Genomic DNA, 16,861 nt, shown 5'->3' with positions numbered 1-16,861 from the left:
GAGCCATGAGCGTGAGGTTAAAAGAAGTGGGAACAGGGGCCGGAGACTAGACTTTTGGAAGTGAACTGTGATAGCACCTGAAAGGACATGGAGGGCCACACTGACACATCTGTGAGCCTGAACAAGGGTTTGCTCCAAAGCAACTTGTTTGACCACAATTATTTGGAGACATTGGTTTTAAACAATTACCTTACATAATATTGATTGACATAATACTGATACTTCATGAGAAAAAGTATAAGTTAAAAATGAAATAGTAAAGAGTTCCCTCTAACCTATGTTAAAAAGTGAGAGGTAAATCCATATAGCCTGTCAATGTTTTATTACAAGTTAGCTATTAATTTTATGTGGCAATAAAAGATAAAACCACATGCAAGGAAAAAGTAATGTGAACAACCACTAAAAGGAGTTTACCGACTCCACTCAGCTTTCTCCCACTTGGACTTTCTGGTGGTGCTGGAATTTCATGATTTTTCTCTTCCTCTGATGGCACAAATACCTAAAAAGTCCAAAGCACCATAACAAATAAGTTAAATGAGGTTTTTGAAATAAGAAGGTAAGTTTAATTCACCTCAAGTGAATTAAACAAAACACCCAATATCCTGTGACAATATAAAAGTCTACTTTCAAGTTTGTGAAATTTAAAAATGAATACTGTCAACCTTCAGAAACAAAAAAGTAAAATAAAATAAAATATGATAAAACTAATTTCATCCATCAATGGCTCTCCTACTGCTTTAAAGTAAAAGAGTACAACACACAAGGCCTTTCCTGATCTGCCCCACTTCCTCAAGAGGCTCAAGTCTCACCACAGCTCACCCTGAACCACTGCAGTGTCCGCTGTGATAAACAAAAACAAAAAAACACCCCCCAAACTAGATTTTATTCTAAGTATGATGGGAAGCCACTGGAAATTTCAAGCAGAGCAATGACATGACCTAATTTATGTTTTTCAAGATAGCTCTCAGGGCTGTGTGAAGACTAGAGGAGGGACCGGAGAGGAAGAAAGTCCAATGGGGACACTACTGAAGTAGTGGCTTAGATTATGTGGCAGCTATAGAAATAGAAATAGATGGATTCAAGTTATATTTTGGAAATGGACTGAATGTGGGGTGACTGAGGGTGACTCTTGGGTTCCTGGCTTGAGTAGATGGAATTGATGATGGCACTATTAACTGAGGTACTGAGGTTCTTAGCTTTTCCCCTACAGGATGTGACAATAACAAAACTTAAATGTCTTAAGTACAATGAGAAGCTATACTCTGCTTGTATAGCTATACAGAATACAGGAACTATATTCTGCTCAAGTGTACATATGTCTATATATGGTGAAAAGGTACTTACACCACTGACAGTTCAGCATAACTGAATTACCAGCCATACCTCAGTTTTCAAGTTGGCTTTCAGTCCCAATCCTCCCAAATCATTCAATGGAGACTCTTCCGTGCCTAATGAAATTCAAAGCACTAAATCAACTTAAGAATTTGCTTGCAAAATACATCCTGAATCAAAAGGTAACAGAATGTTGTTATCTAGTATGCCATGCCCTCTTCCTCTGGTATCAATAGAAAACAGTAAAAAGGAATATATATGAAAATTCTCAGATGAAAGGCAAGGGGTCATTTACTCATTTTTGGTGGAGGGGGTGTGTGAAAATGTTTTCTTGCTGTTAAGATGGCTGCCCACAAAGAATGAAACAATATTATTTGTGAGGACATCTTATTTCCAAGAATTTTTCTATAGTGATCTACATCAAGTTTGTCCCTAAAAGAAAATATTCTAGGCCACTGTGGTATATTCCCAATAAAGAAGGTGATTTGTGAATAGACTCACTGTACTTGCTTCATGCTGACACAGCAAAGTTGAACATAAAGTTAAAAACTGTGAAGTGGATAAAAAGAGAACAGAATTTTCTCTGCTAGAGACTCAAACCTATCCCTGTCTTGGTCATTTCTTTCCTTCTCTCTTCTGTCCTGTGACTTCCAGTTTCTCTCACCTGCCCACATGTAAGCCTCCAAAGAAAACCCTTCCTTTCTCCAAGAGGCTGCAAGCTTGCCTTTGCTAAAAGCCCTATTTCTGTTCCTTCAGGGGGAAGAAAAGGGGAGAGGCAGGAGGAATAATAGACTGTAGCAATGGTTGAGCCATAAAAAAACTTCCAGAGTGTTCAATTTACCCTAAGCTAAAATCAATGGAAAATTTTAAAGTCACTTATTTCAACCCTTGGGACATTTCTTAATGTCTCCTATCTAAGTCCCTATTTCTTAATGTCTCCTAAGTCCCTATAATGAACAGGACTAAACCTACTGGCCTCAGCCTCTGGAGGCTGCATTTATATGGTATCTAAGGTCTATTCCAGTTAAAAAGTCCAGGATGCTACAATTTATACAATCAGAGTAGAAAGGAAGACAACATCCCTGATCCCTTCAAGTCCAGCCCATGTGCCCCCTCTGAGTTCTCGCAGCATTCTGTGGTTAACCCTATTCTAAGCACCTGTCACACTGCAGAGTCACGGCCTATGTACAATACATGGCTAGATTCACAGCTATTTTCCCCTCTTGACTATTTATCTTTGAATCCACAGTGGTACCTGGTGTAATGTGTCTGAAGTGGGAGTGTATGAATGACCAAGCTTAAAGCTTACACCTTTGAAAGTTACCAACTGTTTCTAACAAGACCAGCACTCTCTGAAATCTACCAGGAAGGAATGCTTTTCCTTTTCAAACAATTCTAAACCAGAAACTAACTCATTTATATGAACAATAAACTCCATTAAAAACAATAATGTGCTCCCTCGATTAGAAGTAGCCAGCTAGACTGAACTGACACATAGTTCAAGTCTGTAAGTCAGATAAGGGTTAGAAGGATGCTTGTTTTTGTACTATTATCTCCTTTTTATACAACAGAAAACTGAGGCTCTGAAGTAATTTTTTTTTTCTAAGAGGCACCTGAGTACTATGCAAGTTATTTAAACTCTCTGAATCTTTTTCCTCATTTGTAAAATGAGGGTGATAAAAAATACACTAATTTCATACGTTGTTGTGAGGGATCTTCATTTTGATTGATAAGAAACCTGAAGGTCCAAGAGGTTTAGTAACTTGCAACAGTCCTGCAGACAACACTTGGCCAGCTGATGACCTGGCTCTCAGCCTCTGGCCTCATCGCACATGAGAAGCAGGTCTAAGGCTTTAAGCTTTTAAACACAATTTTAGAGAAGCTTGACCTTCAAGTTGGATGAGAGCTATTTTGTAACGTTCTAGAATCCAAACCATCTTTTGGAAGATTGTCTTAAATGTCCTCTACACACAATTATCTTTGTAAAATGCAACAATGTGCACTTAGGAGATTCTCACCTATGTTACGCAAATTCTCTTCAGAAGAAACAGTGACTTCAAGGCCTCCTTCTTCCTGGAAGGACACGGTCATGCTGCTACCATCTCCTGTTTTCTCAGCAGGCGCTGGAGCGCTCCACTTGCCACTGCGATCACTCCTGATAGTCAAGTCCTGCTTGCACTTAGGAGCCGAGAGAGCTACAGCGTAGGCAGCAGGAAGGACTGTCATGTGAGACGGAGCAACTTCTGATTCTTGGCCATTAATACACTCAGTGGTGGTTTTCAAGTTGCCCTCAGGCCCCTGCTGATCATCAGATTTTTTAGCACCAGTATGTACGGCTGTCAAACAGAGCAGCCTGACGGAGGAGTCGTTGGCTGCCTGTTCTGCTCCTCGAGGGTCGAGAGGCAAGTCCACACTAACCCCTGCCGGACACCTGCCTGGAGTGCTGTCCCCCGACGTCCCTGCCTCAGGGCTTTCATCTTCTCTCTGAACTTTGCCTGCACAGTCCTTGCCAGACTTCAGTGTCTCTGGTGCACACCCAGCACCTGCAGAGAGCACGCTGACCGACACCCTGTTGTGCCCTTCCCTGGTGCCCACTGCCACCACGGGGCCCACTTCTTTTTCTCCTGTGGATGGCCCAGGATACTGACAGTTGTCCTCAGCAATTAGGCTGGGCAGAGGGGCCTCAGCCTTGCTCATCTTCGAGGCTAACAGGTCATCTTTTCCTTCAGGGCTGCCTGCAGTCAGCTGACTCTCTTCGTGCCTGTCTAGGCCAGTGGCGGCCAGCACACATTCGGCTGTGCTGGTGGAGATGATGGCGGCATCGCTCAAGTCCTCTGTTCCCGCAATGGCGAGCTGATCTTCATCCTGTGGGACGGCACCCACCATGACTGCCTCACGTCCTTCTGAGGTGCTGGTGGAAATCATGGCGGTGTCACTTGTCTCCTCTGCTGGTGTGACCAAGGGATGGACTTCGTCCTGAGGGGCAGCACTGGACACTGGGCCCTCGCAGTCTTCTACTGAGCTTGTTGATATGATGGCACTCCCATCTTTCTCTTCCATGCCCAGGATGGATCGCTCATGTTCCCTTCCCACAGCCACACCACAAATGGAGGCCTCGCACTCTTCTGCGATGCTGGTGGAAATGAGGGCACACTCATCTTTCTCCTCCTTGCTGGTTGAAGCGAGGGGGCTCTCGACTTCTGCAGGTGCGCTGGGCATGGGCACATCAAAGTCATCAGCGCTCACCAAGACTGGCCCTTTAGCTCTTTCTTCAACTGCTACAACTGGCTGCTGACTCTCGGCACCTTGGATGGTTGTTGCACTGGAAATGGGCACTTCGAACTCCTCCCCTATGCTTGTGGAAATCATGGCACACTCGTCTTTCTCCTCGTTTCTAGCAGCTGGGAGTTGGCTCTCATCGCTTGACACTGCGCTGGGCATGGGGACCTCAAATTCTTCCACGTTCACTCTGGGGCCTTCCACACTTTCTTCAGTTCTTGGGGCACCTGAACGACCTTCTTCCATACTTACCATTGTGTTTAGCTGCAGGGTGAAATCATTTGTTGTACTGGTAGAAATCATCAAGCCTTTGCCTTGACTTTTACCGCTGGCTAAACAAGCCGGGTTCGTAATACTGACACTGGCTTTAGCAGCCACAAGGCCGTCACAGTCTTCATTTTCCACAGAAGTGATGATACCTTCATCTGCTTTTTCACCTGGTGACGTGTGATGAGCCTTGTATTCTGGGACTGCACCAGATACAAGAGCCTCATAACTGCCCCCCACCAGGCCAGTGGAAATAGTGGTATCGTTGACGTTTTCTTTTCTGGTGAGCTGACTGTCACTGTGATCTGAAGCTGCACTAGTCATGGGACCCTCGCAACCTTCACGAACTGCAGCCACTTCGCCCTTTCCTGCAGCTGCGCTGGTCACGCTGCTTTCCACAATCCCTTTGGCACTGGAGCAGATCTCTGCATCTTTAATGTCCTTCTTGGCACCACTCATGCTATCAACATTACTCTCATTTGCATTCGGGATGGCAGCCCCAGCCTCGGCTTCTACATGCCCCACTGCAGTGCCAATCCGACCATCCCCTTCTTCTGCACTTTCACAAATGGACACCCCTTCACCTTCTTCTTCAATCCCTGTGCATGTTGATGCGTGCCCGATCTCATTTCCTCTTCCAGTACTGGTCACAACACCCTCCCCTTCGTCATCTTCCTCCTTCGCGCCTGTGCTGGTCACGATGTCTTCGTCATCGCATGGACCAGCAGCAACTAATGGTATGTTGGTGACGTCTTTGGCAACTGTGCTGTCCATTGCACTCTCTCCGTTTTCTTCTGATTCGGAACTTAGAGCAAAGCCTTCGCTGCTCTCTTCTGAACCTGTGCAACTTGCCGGCCCCTCCCCATCTTCCTCTGTTATCCCTGTGCTGGTGACCGCGCTTTCACCTTCTGGGCCGTCATTCACAGACCCACCTCCCTCCTGGGTGGGACTGGCTCCTGCTGACGTGTCATTGTCTACTGGGACCTCAGGGGCCCCTGTAACCCTCCGCTCCTCCTGTGGCCCTGCACCAGCTACTGAGCACATGATGAAGCTATCACTTCTCCGTTCTGCTCCTGTACACGTCACAGTCCCCTCAGTTTCCTTCTTGGGGCCCATTCTCATCATATTTCTCCGGAATCCATCCACCTCTTCACTGCTTAGGGACCCCTCTCTGATTTCTGTGCCGGCACTTGTTACCGCTCCATCACTTTCAACCTCGCTAATAAAAGTAACAGCTCCCTCCACGAGTCCTGAGTCCCCACTTGAAGAACCCTCACACTTCCCCTCGGAGCCTGCACTGGTCACAGCATCATCCTTCTCTTCAGGTGCTGCGCTATTGACGTCGTCTTTGGTGGTCCCCATGGGAGCCGTCACTGGGTCAGCCACTCTTTCTTCTGGCTCGGCCACAGCACACTCCCCACTTTCTCCTTCCTTGGTGCTTGTGAGGAAAGTTTCACTTTCAGCAAATCCTTCTGTGACAATGCCTCCACCCTCCTCTGCTGCAGCAAAGATGGTGCCTTCCCTGGCTTCCAGCCCAACGTGAAGACAGTGCTTTCTGGAGTGCACACCCATTGTGAGGCCTTCATCCGCCTCGATGCTTGTGCAAGGCAGGGCCACCCTGCCCTCTGCTGTCTCTGCAGACGTGGTTGTGGCATCCCCCGCCTTCACTGGGTTTAGGGGAACACCTCTGTCCTTCCCTTCAGTACTGGTGGCAATGGAAGTCTTTTCTGCTCTACCAGACCTGGCTGTTGCAGTCTCAGCTTTCCGGCTCCTTTGGTGTAAAACAGAGGATGCAGTGTTGCTTTCAGCACTGGTGTCCACCTCACTGTTTTCATTCCTTCTGTCAGCATCAGTTGACAAGTTTCCTATTTCACCTGGGCCTCTACTATGCTTAAGTCCAACAGTTTTAGCATCTTTTTCTGTACTCACACCTACCACCTGATCAACAGCAATGCCATCCTTTTGGCCATTTTCTACAGAAGCCTTAATTGTCTGCTTTGAACTCAAGTTACTTCCTTTCCCAGCCACGCCCATTGAACCACCTTCTTTGATAACATTCTCATTTTCCATAGTCATGTCTGTTAACTCACTACCAAGAGGCATGTTTACTTTTCCTTGCTTGCTGTGGAGTACAGTGGCCTGGGAACCTTCTGGAATGTGTCTTTTGTTATCCATGCTTGCTTTTGCTGGTTTATCTACTGTGGAAACTGCATCACCTTCTTTGCTGTCACTTGTCCTAGGGACTTCTGATTCCCTAACAGTCAAGCTTTGGTTAGGGATTTCAGAGTGGTCCACAAGCAAGGTGCTGGCTGTGCCACCTTCTGAAACAGTTCTTTTGTCAACTGAAGGAGTTACACCTGAATCATGAGATTGTTTCTGAGGCACAGCAGTCACAGAACTTAATGACAGGGAGGAGTCTACATTTGTGGAATGTTCAAGAGCAGTATCTCCTTGAGCAACACGTTCTTCAGTGGGTCTGGTGGTGTTTTTCAAATTCTTTTGCGCCCTGTCGCTTTCTGACAGAGCACGAGGTAACAATCGATGACTTGTTTCAGAGTCTACATTCATTTCATGAGTTCCTTGTTGAGTGGGCTCTTTCTCCCCGGGATTCTGTTTGGACACAGCACCTTGGAGATGCACTTTCTTGGTCAGGGTGCTTTTATGGTCAGCGTGCTTTTCAGAATTACCAACAGTTCCTGTTCCACGTCCTGATTTACAGGCTGGAGCTGCTGTTTTTGAATCTACTATGGAAGTTCGTAACTCATCCTTTAGAACTGTAGTGGTTTTTTGTTTTGTAATATTTTCTGAGTCAATGTCTTGCTGAGAACTACTGCTTCTGATGTTTTGGGTTTTTGGTACTTCCAATGCATTTTCCATGGCTGGCTCCAGGTCAATTTCCATTGGCTCTTGTTCGGGCATCAAGGCAGGATCACTGCTTTTTTTGGGTCTCTGAAGGGAGGAACTACTGGGAGTGCCCAAAGGGTTTGCTGCTGGTTTTTCTTCTCCTTTGGTCATTTCTTGGGATAAGCTTCCTCTTCGATTTTCACACAACCTTCTGCTTAATTTCTTTTCCACGACTGAACTGTTTCCTCTGGACTTTTCATGACTGCTGTCAACTTCCTTACCATCCTTATCCTCTGATTTATTTTCTTCCTTCTTTTTCACGTCCTTACTACTATGCTTTAAGCTCCTGCTTTTGTGCCCATCTGATAACTTTCTCTCAAGTCTGGCAGAGCTTGACTCTTTATCACCCTTGTGCTTCTCCTTTGCTAGTGGTAACTTCGCTCTGTGACTGGACTCTCTCTGTGCACCGTGTGTTGAAGAGGCAGTGCTCTCTGATGCAGGTTCCATACCACTTTCCTCAGAAGGTCTGTCTTCAACTCTAGACTTCCGCAGCCTATCTGGGTCACTTTCTTCTGTGTTCTTCTCCTTATCTGGTTTTGAAGTGGTCACCTGTTTCGTGACATTTTCTTGTGATTCTGTTTCAACTGCTTTTAACTGTTTGCCTTGGCTTTTGGATTTAGACTTTAACACAAGTTTCTCTTCTAACAAGCTCTTGGTTCTTCGCTTCTCCTTGTGAACAACGTCTTCTGCTTTTGAATTACTATCTACATTAGTCGAGTCCGTATCACATTTATCCTCTGAGTAACTTTCACTTCTTCTATGTAAGGTGCTTCCATGTTGCTTGGAACTCAGAGAATCTTTCTGAATTTTAGAATCACTTGATCTTCTTGATTTGTGCTCTGCCTTAGTTTTGTCAGCTGACCCATGTCTCTCTTTTCTGTTGTTTTCTTTACGAACATTCTCATCAGTTTTTATAATATATTCAGAAACTGGTTTACCATCTTTGCCCAAAATTGATAATTTCCTTTCATTCCTATGTTTACTTTTTCGTTCAGCTTTATCATCTGAAGAAAGCCTTGTTTGTTGACTTGGCTTCTGAATATTTTCATCAACTTTCAAGCCTTTCTCAGAAGAGTGAAGCTCAGTCTCATCACCTGTTTTATGTGTACTGTCACCTTTATACTTGTGTTTTGTAGACAGTTTGTCTTCTGACAAAGTTTTCTCTTTTTCAGGCTTGTCCTTGGAGGATTTTGTCTCTTTCTTAGGCAGGCTTCTCAAGTATGGTGTTTCAGACTCATCCTTCTTTAGATGCTTTTCATTTTTAAGTGTGCATTTCTGTTTCTGGGGTTCTTCTGTGACACTTTCTGACCGTTCCACTGGCCTCTTCCCATCTCTCATGTCAGTCTCTTCCTGAACCCCTTCCACCACAACAGGGGTTGAGGTCCGTCTTTTATGTTCCCTTTCTATTTTGGATTCATTTTTGTTTTCATCAGCTGAATGCAAAGACTCTGAAAGTCTCCGAGCAGGTTTACTTGGTTCACTCTTTGCATGAATGTGCTTCAAATCCTTTGAAGAAGATACTTTTTCCTTTTCAAAATGCTGTAAGAAAATAAGTTAAAATATAAGAAATACTAACATTAAATTTTATATTCACATCTAACATTTGGGTGCATATAGTACGTTGAGTGCTGTCACATGTTACACCTTACTTATTTAACCTTTGCCAGCAGCCAGTAGATATTGTTAACTTCATTCTATGCATCAGGAACCTGAAACTCAGCATGATTCAATAACTTGACACCCAGAAATGAGTTCAGATGATTTCATTCTGAGTCTAGTACCCTTCCCACTACACTGCAGCATCTTTTTAGAGAGTAGTTCTTTCTCCTGAGATAGGTCCATGCATTTAGGAGGCCTTCTTAAACTCTAAGTTGCCAAAGCCCACTAATGCCCAGTGGTCATTAATAAATATAAGCTGAAAGAATGGCAAAGCAATGTTCTTTTTAGTCCAAAAGCTGAAAACCTAATGAAGGCAATTTAAAAATTTTGCAATGAAATAAAGGTTTCTTATATTTTAATTTAGAAACCCAAATTATTTATAGGAACTCCATGAATTTAGGTTACCTGTAAGACAAGCTACTTAGGAAGCTTCAAATGCACACAGTAACTCACGGTAATAATAACGTTATATATAATGTATGTATACATTGATGTATCCGAGGGAAGATACTAATAGACCAAAACATCCAAACTTTCCTCCCTATCCCACAGTACAGCTCTGAGGGGATTAATGTTAATGACTAAGCACACTCTAATAAAGACTCATGGACTAGCTATAATTATTCTTATTCAAATAATGGGCTAAAGTACTCAGAAAGCCCTGTGTGTCTCTGGGTCAATTTATCACTGCATCTTTTTACATTTTAGCAACTACTAATATTGGGATCAACATCTTAAAAAAATACTTTAAAATTAAACTCCTCAAAGAAAGAACAGGGATTTCATCAACCTAATTTTACAATAAGTTCTAACCAATTAATGTGAGTAAAATTTTATGAGATCATTTTTCACAGAAATTTCTCATAAAATAAAGTTAAATATTTTAAAGATATGCCATTAGAATATCAGGATATACTTACAAATATGCCTCTGATTTCTGGATAAAGACATCAAGAACATTTACTGGCTATGAATAAATAATTACTAAATCATTATTGTTTCCCTTACAAGTGTTAAGATAGTTCAGCTACAGAGTTACAAATATGGCAGTATACATAAACATTTAAACCCAGTGAAAACAAAAGTTTATCTCAAGAAAATAAGGCAAAAAGGAGAAGAAATGTACTTATTGAACATTTTGGGGGTAGTTTTATGTACATATTTTTACTATTTAATATGATCACATCTTAGAAACAATCTAAGTGCTCAACTAAGAAGAAATGCTTAAATTATGGTATTCAATATAATATTATACAATCAAATATTATAATTAGGAAGTTACAGCATACAATGAGCAAAGAGGGAACATTAAAAATACTTTGCGGGGCTTCCCTGGTGGCGCAGTGGTTGAGAGTCCGCCTGCCGATGCAGGGGACATGGGTTCATGTCCCGGTCCGGGAGGATCCCACATGCCGTGGAGCGGCTGGGCCCATGAGCCATGGCCGCTGGGCCTGCACGTCCAGAGCCTGTGCTCCACAGTGGGAGAGGCTGCAACAGTGACAGATCCACGTACCACAAAAAAACCTCCCCCAAAACAAAAACACTTTGCAAGATTACATCTATCTACAAAATTATGAACATATTTGATGAGAATGGAAGAGAATAGAACAGATAATCTATTTGTAGAGGGATTTTAGCTTTTTTTCCCTTTTCTTTTTCATTGTTATTCCTGGCAATTTTATTATTGCCAATATAGGAAATAAGAGGTGGGGAAGTTGGGGGAAGGGAAGGGAGTAGAAAAGTAGCTATTATCCAGATAAAAGATCATAAGAATCAACTTGCCAAAATGAGGACTTCTGGCCATAATAGGATGGGTGTGTTAGAATGCTGAATGTGATGGATTTTTTATTCAACTTGGAAAAAATCATATTGTATTCTAAGTTTTACTACAAAGGACTGAATGGCATATATCTAAAAAAAGAACAGTTAAAATGGGGTTTTATTAATTAAGACACACCTCACTTGTTTTGAGGGTTTCTTTGGAATCTTCTTCAGATTGCTGTTTCTTTTTAGAATTCTCGTCAACGTTCCTAGGTGGGGGAAAAAATGAAATATGAAAGACGGAAGAGATATGGGAACATATGTATATGTGTAACTGATTCACTTTGTTATAAAGCAGAAACTAACACACCATTGTAAAGCAATTATACTCCAATAAAGATGTTAAAAAAAAAAGTGAAATATGAACTCTGAATCAAATATCAGAATTTCTCAGGAAGATTAAAAAAAAAAACCCTTAGCTTTTCTTTACTATACACATTTAATTTGTACATAGAGACTAGTGAATTTCAATTTAAATCCTATTCTTGGTCAACAGTGAAGAACTCAATCCCAAATGTGACATGGAACACTCTTGGCCCTATAGGAAAGTATTCTTGAAACAGAATTTCCTGAATGTTGCTTGAAGATGAATATGATATGGGCTACAATTTCATTTTGAAAGTCTTATATTTTGAATAAACAGGGTAGTTTTATTTATTCAGATCGACAGGAATGAGGTCTATAAGAAAAATGAGAGGTAACTCCTCCCACTGAGTTCTGCAAATGACTGATTCAGCTATCTTCAAGTTTAAGATAAATTTATATAACTGCATCACAATGGAACAGCAAAGTTATAGCCCATGGCTAGACAGCCACTCTCAATCTCTTCAGTTTTGTAATTCTTATAGAATTAACCATGATAATGCAGTGCTAAAATTTTTTTTGGCTTGGACCTCTGGTTTATGGGGAGAAGCATGAGATTCTGGTGAAGTGAACTGCCTGGAAAGACTGGAGAATGGAAGCAGTCACTGTCAGTAAGAGGTAACTGAAGGCTTCCCTGGTGGCGCAGTGGTTGAGAGTCCGCCTGCCAATGCAGGGGACACAGGTTCGTGCTCCGGTCCAGGAAGATCCCACATGCCGCGGAGCGGCTAGGCCCGTGAGCCATGGCCGCTGAGCCTGCCTGTCTGGAGCCTGTGCTCCGCAACAGGAGAGGCCACAACAGTGAGAGGCCCGCGTACCACAAAAAAAATAAAAATAAAAAAAAGAGGTAACTGAATGTCCAGAACAGGGATACTTCCTGAGTACTTCTAGAGCGTCTATAAAACTCTCTGAAATTCTAGGGCAACTGTGTGCTTATGCATGTGCATTTTTCTGGGCAAAGAGCCCAAAGCTTCCGTCAGATTATCTAAAAAGTCTGCCCCCTCAAAAGATTAGTATACACTACTTTGAAATATTATAGATATTAATACAATGAATTATGATACTGAAAAGGAAAACCCTAAGGTCTTTCATAAACATGGAATAACATACATATTAAAGGTCTCACTCTTTACTGTCATTTTCAAAGCCTCTCTTCTGAAAGCATGACGAGAGAATGTTACAGTGGGAATGTGGCCAGATAAAATATGTACCTGGAATCCTTTTTTCTTTTTTTGCTTAAGGCTACCTTTTTCTCTAAAACTTTCCGTTCTTTAAGGACTTCTTTACTTCGAGGGGCTTTGGGTTCCAAACTCTTTGTTGATGATTCTTCTAAGTCCACACTACTTTTGCCTGGGAAAGAAGCAATCAATAAACTATCTCACAACAGAGTTTTAAAAACAGTGTAATATTTATTTTTCATTAAGGTTTTCTAATCACTGTAAAAATGCAAAATGGCTTTAATATCTCTAAGCTGTGTTAGAATAAAAATAATTTTTTAGATGGAGAAGTCGTATTTTTTATTTCAAATATTCATATATGTATATCTGTGTATTTTATATCACACAAGATCAGTGTCCAGAGGAAGTTAAATTTTATTCAATGAAATATTCCAGATAAATGTTTGACATTTTGGTTAACATAAAGTATAGATGAATTCCATTATTATCACTGCAAGGCTTGAGGACTCACAGGTTAACAATAAATGTTCCAGTGATAATTCATTCCATCATCACTGGAGAATAAATTGCTAACATGTGATGTGTATTATCTGGTATGTGATAGAATGTTTACTTTAGATACAGAAATATAATTTAAAAAGTGATGAAACACGTTAGATTAAAAAGGAAATCTTCCATACTTTAAAATACATAATTTAAAAAAGTGAAGTTTTTTTGAGATATGATTATAAAATAAAATGATCAAAATTATATCTCATAAGTTATATTAATAGCTACAAAATGATGGAGTATATAAGGTAGTTTAAAATATTAAAAGTTAACATCTCCCATACCTTGATTCTTAGCTTTTGAAGACTTTGTCTTTTCTGCTTTCTGTTTTCGTTTTTCCTCAAGTTTCTCTCTATTAATTTGCCTTCTTAAAAGCCTCTCTTCTTTTTCTTTAGCCTAAAACCACAAAACATTCATAATTATTCTGACAGATTATCAGGCAAAAGCAAAAACACTTTGGGGAAAAAAGCACACTTGCCCTTCAGATGTTCTTACAAATTAATGGGCTCTGCAAAAGTGCATATTTACTACTATATACATATGTGCGTATATGCGTGTGCCTGTGTTTCAATCTGGACGTTACCAGAGAAATAAAAGAGAGAGAAGTTAAACTTTTCCATTACTCTTAAAGAATACTGTCAATTTAAAGGTATAATTTTGGGAAGTGGTGGCTTAATAAACTGCTATTTCAGTTAAAAGGATAGCTGTAAAAATATCTATGAGCATCAAGTGTAGAGGTAGGTCTCCATAATTTTTTGATTTTCTCAAAAAAGAAAGTTGAAATACAGATTCAAGTGACAGGCTAGTCCTACAACAAATGTGACTTTCTGGTCATAATCTCAGGACCCAGGTTTTAGACATGGGACTTTCTGCAGTCATATTTTAAAGCCAGGGAAAATCCAGTCATTGTGTGCTACTCCACCATCTCTTTCCCACCCAGAACTCAAAGCCTCAAAGCACCAAACATCCTAAGCATAAGTGTAACTCCTTATCAACTAACCTCAAGAGATAAGCCACTATTAACATTTTGGTGCACTTCCTTCAAGTCATTTTTCATGTAGTAATATTTCCTCAATCTATGATGCACAATTTTTCATATTTTAATGTTTCTGATATCGTAAGCCATCTTAAAATTGATGTACATATACAACAAGGTAGCAATTTTTTTCTCTAAAAACCTGTTAATAATAGCACATCTTAGAAGTATTTTCAAATGCAGGAAATATGTGGATGGACTGTGCTTCCCTCTTAATATTATGTTAATGGCTGATGTCATCTCTCTTTATGGCTGGATCCATATTTGAGTCAAACATTTCGACACTATGAAACACCTAGGTTGTTACCAGTTTTTCACTACCATTAATCATGATATGAACACCTCCATCATATGTTTATGTCTATTCTGCCTAGTTAAATGACAAGGTTCCTGAAAGTAGAACCTATATGTCACTGTTTCAAATGCTCACCAGTACCTTGTAAACAGACTAGTCAAGTTTGCCAACCTGACTTAACAGGTTAAAATAATAAGAGATCAAATCTGACTTACTATAGATTGCCGCCGTTGTTCTACAGTAAGCTCGTCATCAGAATCACTATAATACTTTGAATAAAGATATGGTTTGTGAACATAAGCATGCCGTATACTTTTTGCTTTTCCTTCACTGGGATCATTGGTTTGAGTTTTTGTTTTGTTCTGCTTGTTCTTTTCTTCGTCTGGAAGAAAGTCAATAGAAAGATCAGTGCTTCTGCCAATCAGCAATAAGATCAACATTATGCTTGATCAGCATTAAGAGGCAAAAGTAGTATAATGTAGTTTGAGTGTATTTGTAGGTCTGACAGGAGAAATATCAGTATCTGAACATCCAGATATTGACATTTTTAAAGGTTATAATCCATTTATTTATTCATTTATTTAGGCTGCACCACATGTCATGTGGAACTTCCCCAACCAGTGATTGAATCTGTGCCCCCTGCACTGGAAATGTGGAATCTTAACCACTGGACCACCAGGTAAGTCCTCTTGACTTATTATTTTTTTCCTTTCTTTCAGCTTCTCACATATCAAAGAGGCAAAGAAAAATTAGGCCTTATAGTTATTTATGTTTCTTTGACAAATAATTAATCCTCATTTGTATGAAAACAGACTTGGTATGAATGCTTTACCAGTATTTAATTGAAAAAAATTCACCTGAAGCAACACTTTAAAGTAAACTTGAGATGTTAATGATAACCTGTGATCTTTCTTTTATGCAAGAGGGAAGAATCAATAATTGGCCCTACACCAAGTATATACTAAAACCTCTCTACCTGAGGAAGGAGGATAAGTTCCCCATGGCACAGCAAGAAGTAAAGAAGTGGTACTAAGTACTCCTTAGTACTCTCAAAAGAGGCATTTTCTTACTTTTTGGATCTCATATATAGAAAATCTAGTTCTGTCCAGGAAAAACCTTGAAAAGACCCAATAAAGGATCTAGAATTAAAATTTCCATTTGGCTAGAGAAAGTAGATTTTTAACAGGAAGAGAGCATTCTTCCTACATTGGTCCTCAAATGACCTCATGATGATAATTATGAAGAGTGGAGATTGCTGCTAATTCAGTTTTTTAATGGATACTAAGAAAAGAATGAAAAATAGGAGATACAGAAAAATACATCTGTGGCATTAAAACCTTCTACTTTTTCTCCCCTATGGTTTTCTCTCTAGGTATTTTATCCAAGAGCCAGCAACAAAGTTACAAGATGCTACCTACAGGCAATTGCAAATCATATTCAATATTTTTGACTTTTCAAAAGGCCATAAATAATATTTAATCATGTGGTAAAGAGCAGCATAAGGTATTGATTATAAGCCCAGACACAGGTTTGAAATGGCGCTGTGCTCACTAGTTATAACACCCTGGACGAGACACCCTGTTTTGGCAACTCTGTTTCCTCACCTGCACCTATACAATAGTGTAATAACTGAGCACAGTGCCTGGAACACACTAAGTACTTAATAAGGGTTGGCTGAAAAACAAACTATATAATAAAAGAGAGGTCTGGTCTTTCTTCTCCATTCTGGGAGGTAATCTCTAAGCCTTTGGAATGCCATGCCTGATAGGAGTGTTTTTATTTACCTAGGGTCATGGGTCAAGCCAAATTGCCCTAATAGTGTGATTTAGGGTGGGAGCATTGGGTCATGGGGTATCAGTTTGACCTCCAGAGGGGCTGGAGGCTGAGGCCAGACACATGGGCAGTCAACTAGGTGTATATGATGAAGCCCCAATAAAAACTTCAGACATAAAGACTCCAGTGAGTTTCCCCGCTTGGCAATAATCTGTATACTGTCAGATATCAATGCCAGGAAGGGCACCGTGTCCACAACACCACAAGGAAAGGACAATTGAGAGACAGCAGAAGCAAGAAGAAGTACAATCCTGCAGCCTGCGGAACAAAATCCACAATCACAGAAAATTATATGAAATGAAATGGTAAAGGTATATATGTCCCAGGTAAAGGAAGAAGATAAAACCC

At 40.8% G+C, this 16,861-nt stretch overlaps 1 protein-coding gene across 1 annotated transcript in view; it reads right to left on the bottom strand.

Moving 5' to 3' along the window:
* Positions 1 to 16,861, bottom strand: part of BOD1L1 (biorientation of chromosomes in cell division 1 like 1) — a 54,293-nt gene that overhangs the window by 19,528 nt on the left and 17,904 nt on the right. The window contains exons 6-12 of the mRNA XM_065877629.1: positions 14,896 to 15,062; positions 13,634 to 13,745; positions 12,834 to 12,972; positions 11,399 to 11,471; positions 3,351 to 9,321; positions 1,384 to 1,448; positions 415 to 499 (exon numbers count right to left, since the gene is read on the bottom strand). Of these exons, the coding sequence (XP_065733701.1) occupies positions 415 to 499; positions 1,384 to 1,448; positions 3,351 to 9,321; positions 11,399 to 11,471; positions 12,834 to 12,972; positions 13,634 to 13,745; positions 14,896 to 15,062 (6,612 nt within the window). The remainder of the gene's footprint in view (positions 1 to 414; positions 500 to 1,383; positions 1,449 to 3,350; positions 9,322 to 11,398; positions 11,472 to 12,833; positions 12,973 to 13,633; positions 13,746 to 14,895; positions 15,063 to 16,861) is intronic.

Source organism: Phocoena phocoena, chromosome 5 (assembly GCF_963924675.1).
Source record: "Phocoena phocoena chromosome 5, mPhoPho1.1, whole genome shotgun sequence".
Taxonomy (NCBI): Eukaryota; Metazoa; Chordata; class Mammalia; order Artiodactyla; family Phocoenidae; genus Phocoena; species Phocoena phocoena.
The sequence above is the reverse complement of the archived record's forward strand: the minus strand, read 5'-3'. Positions and strand labels throughout refer to the sequence as shown.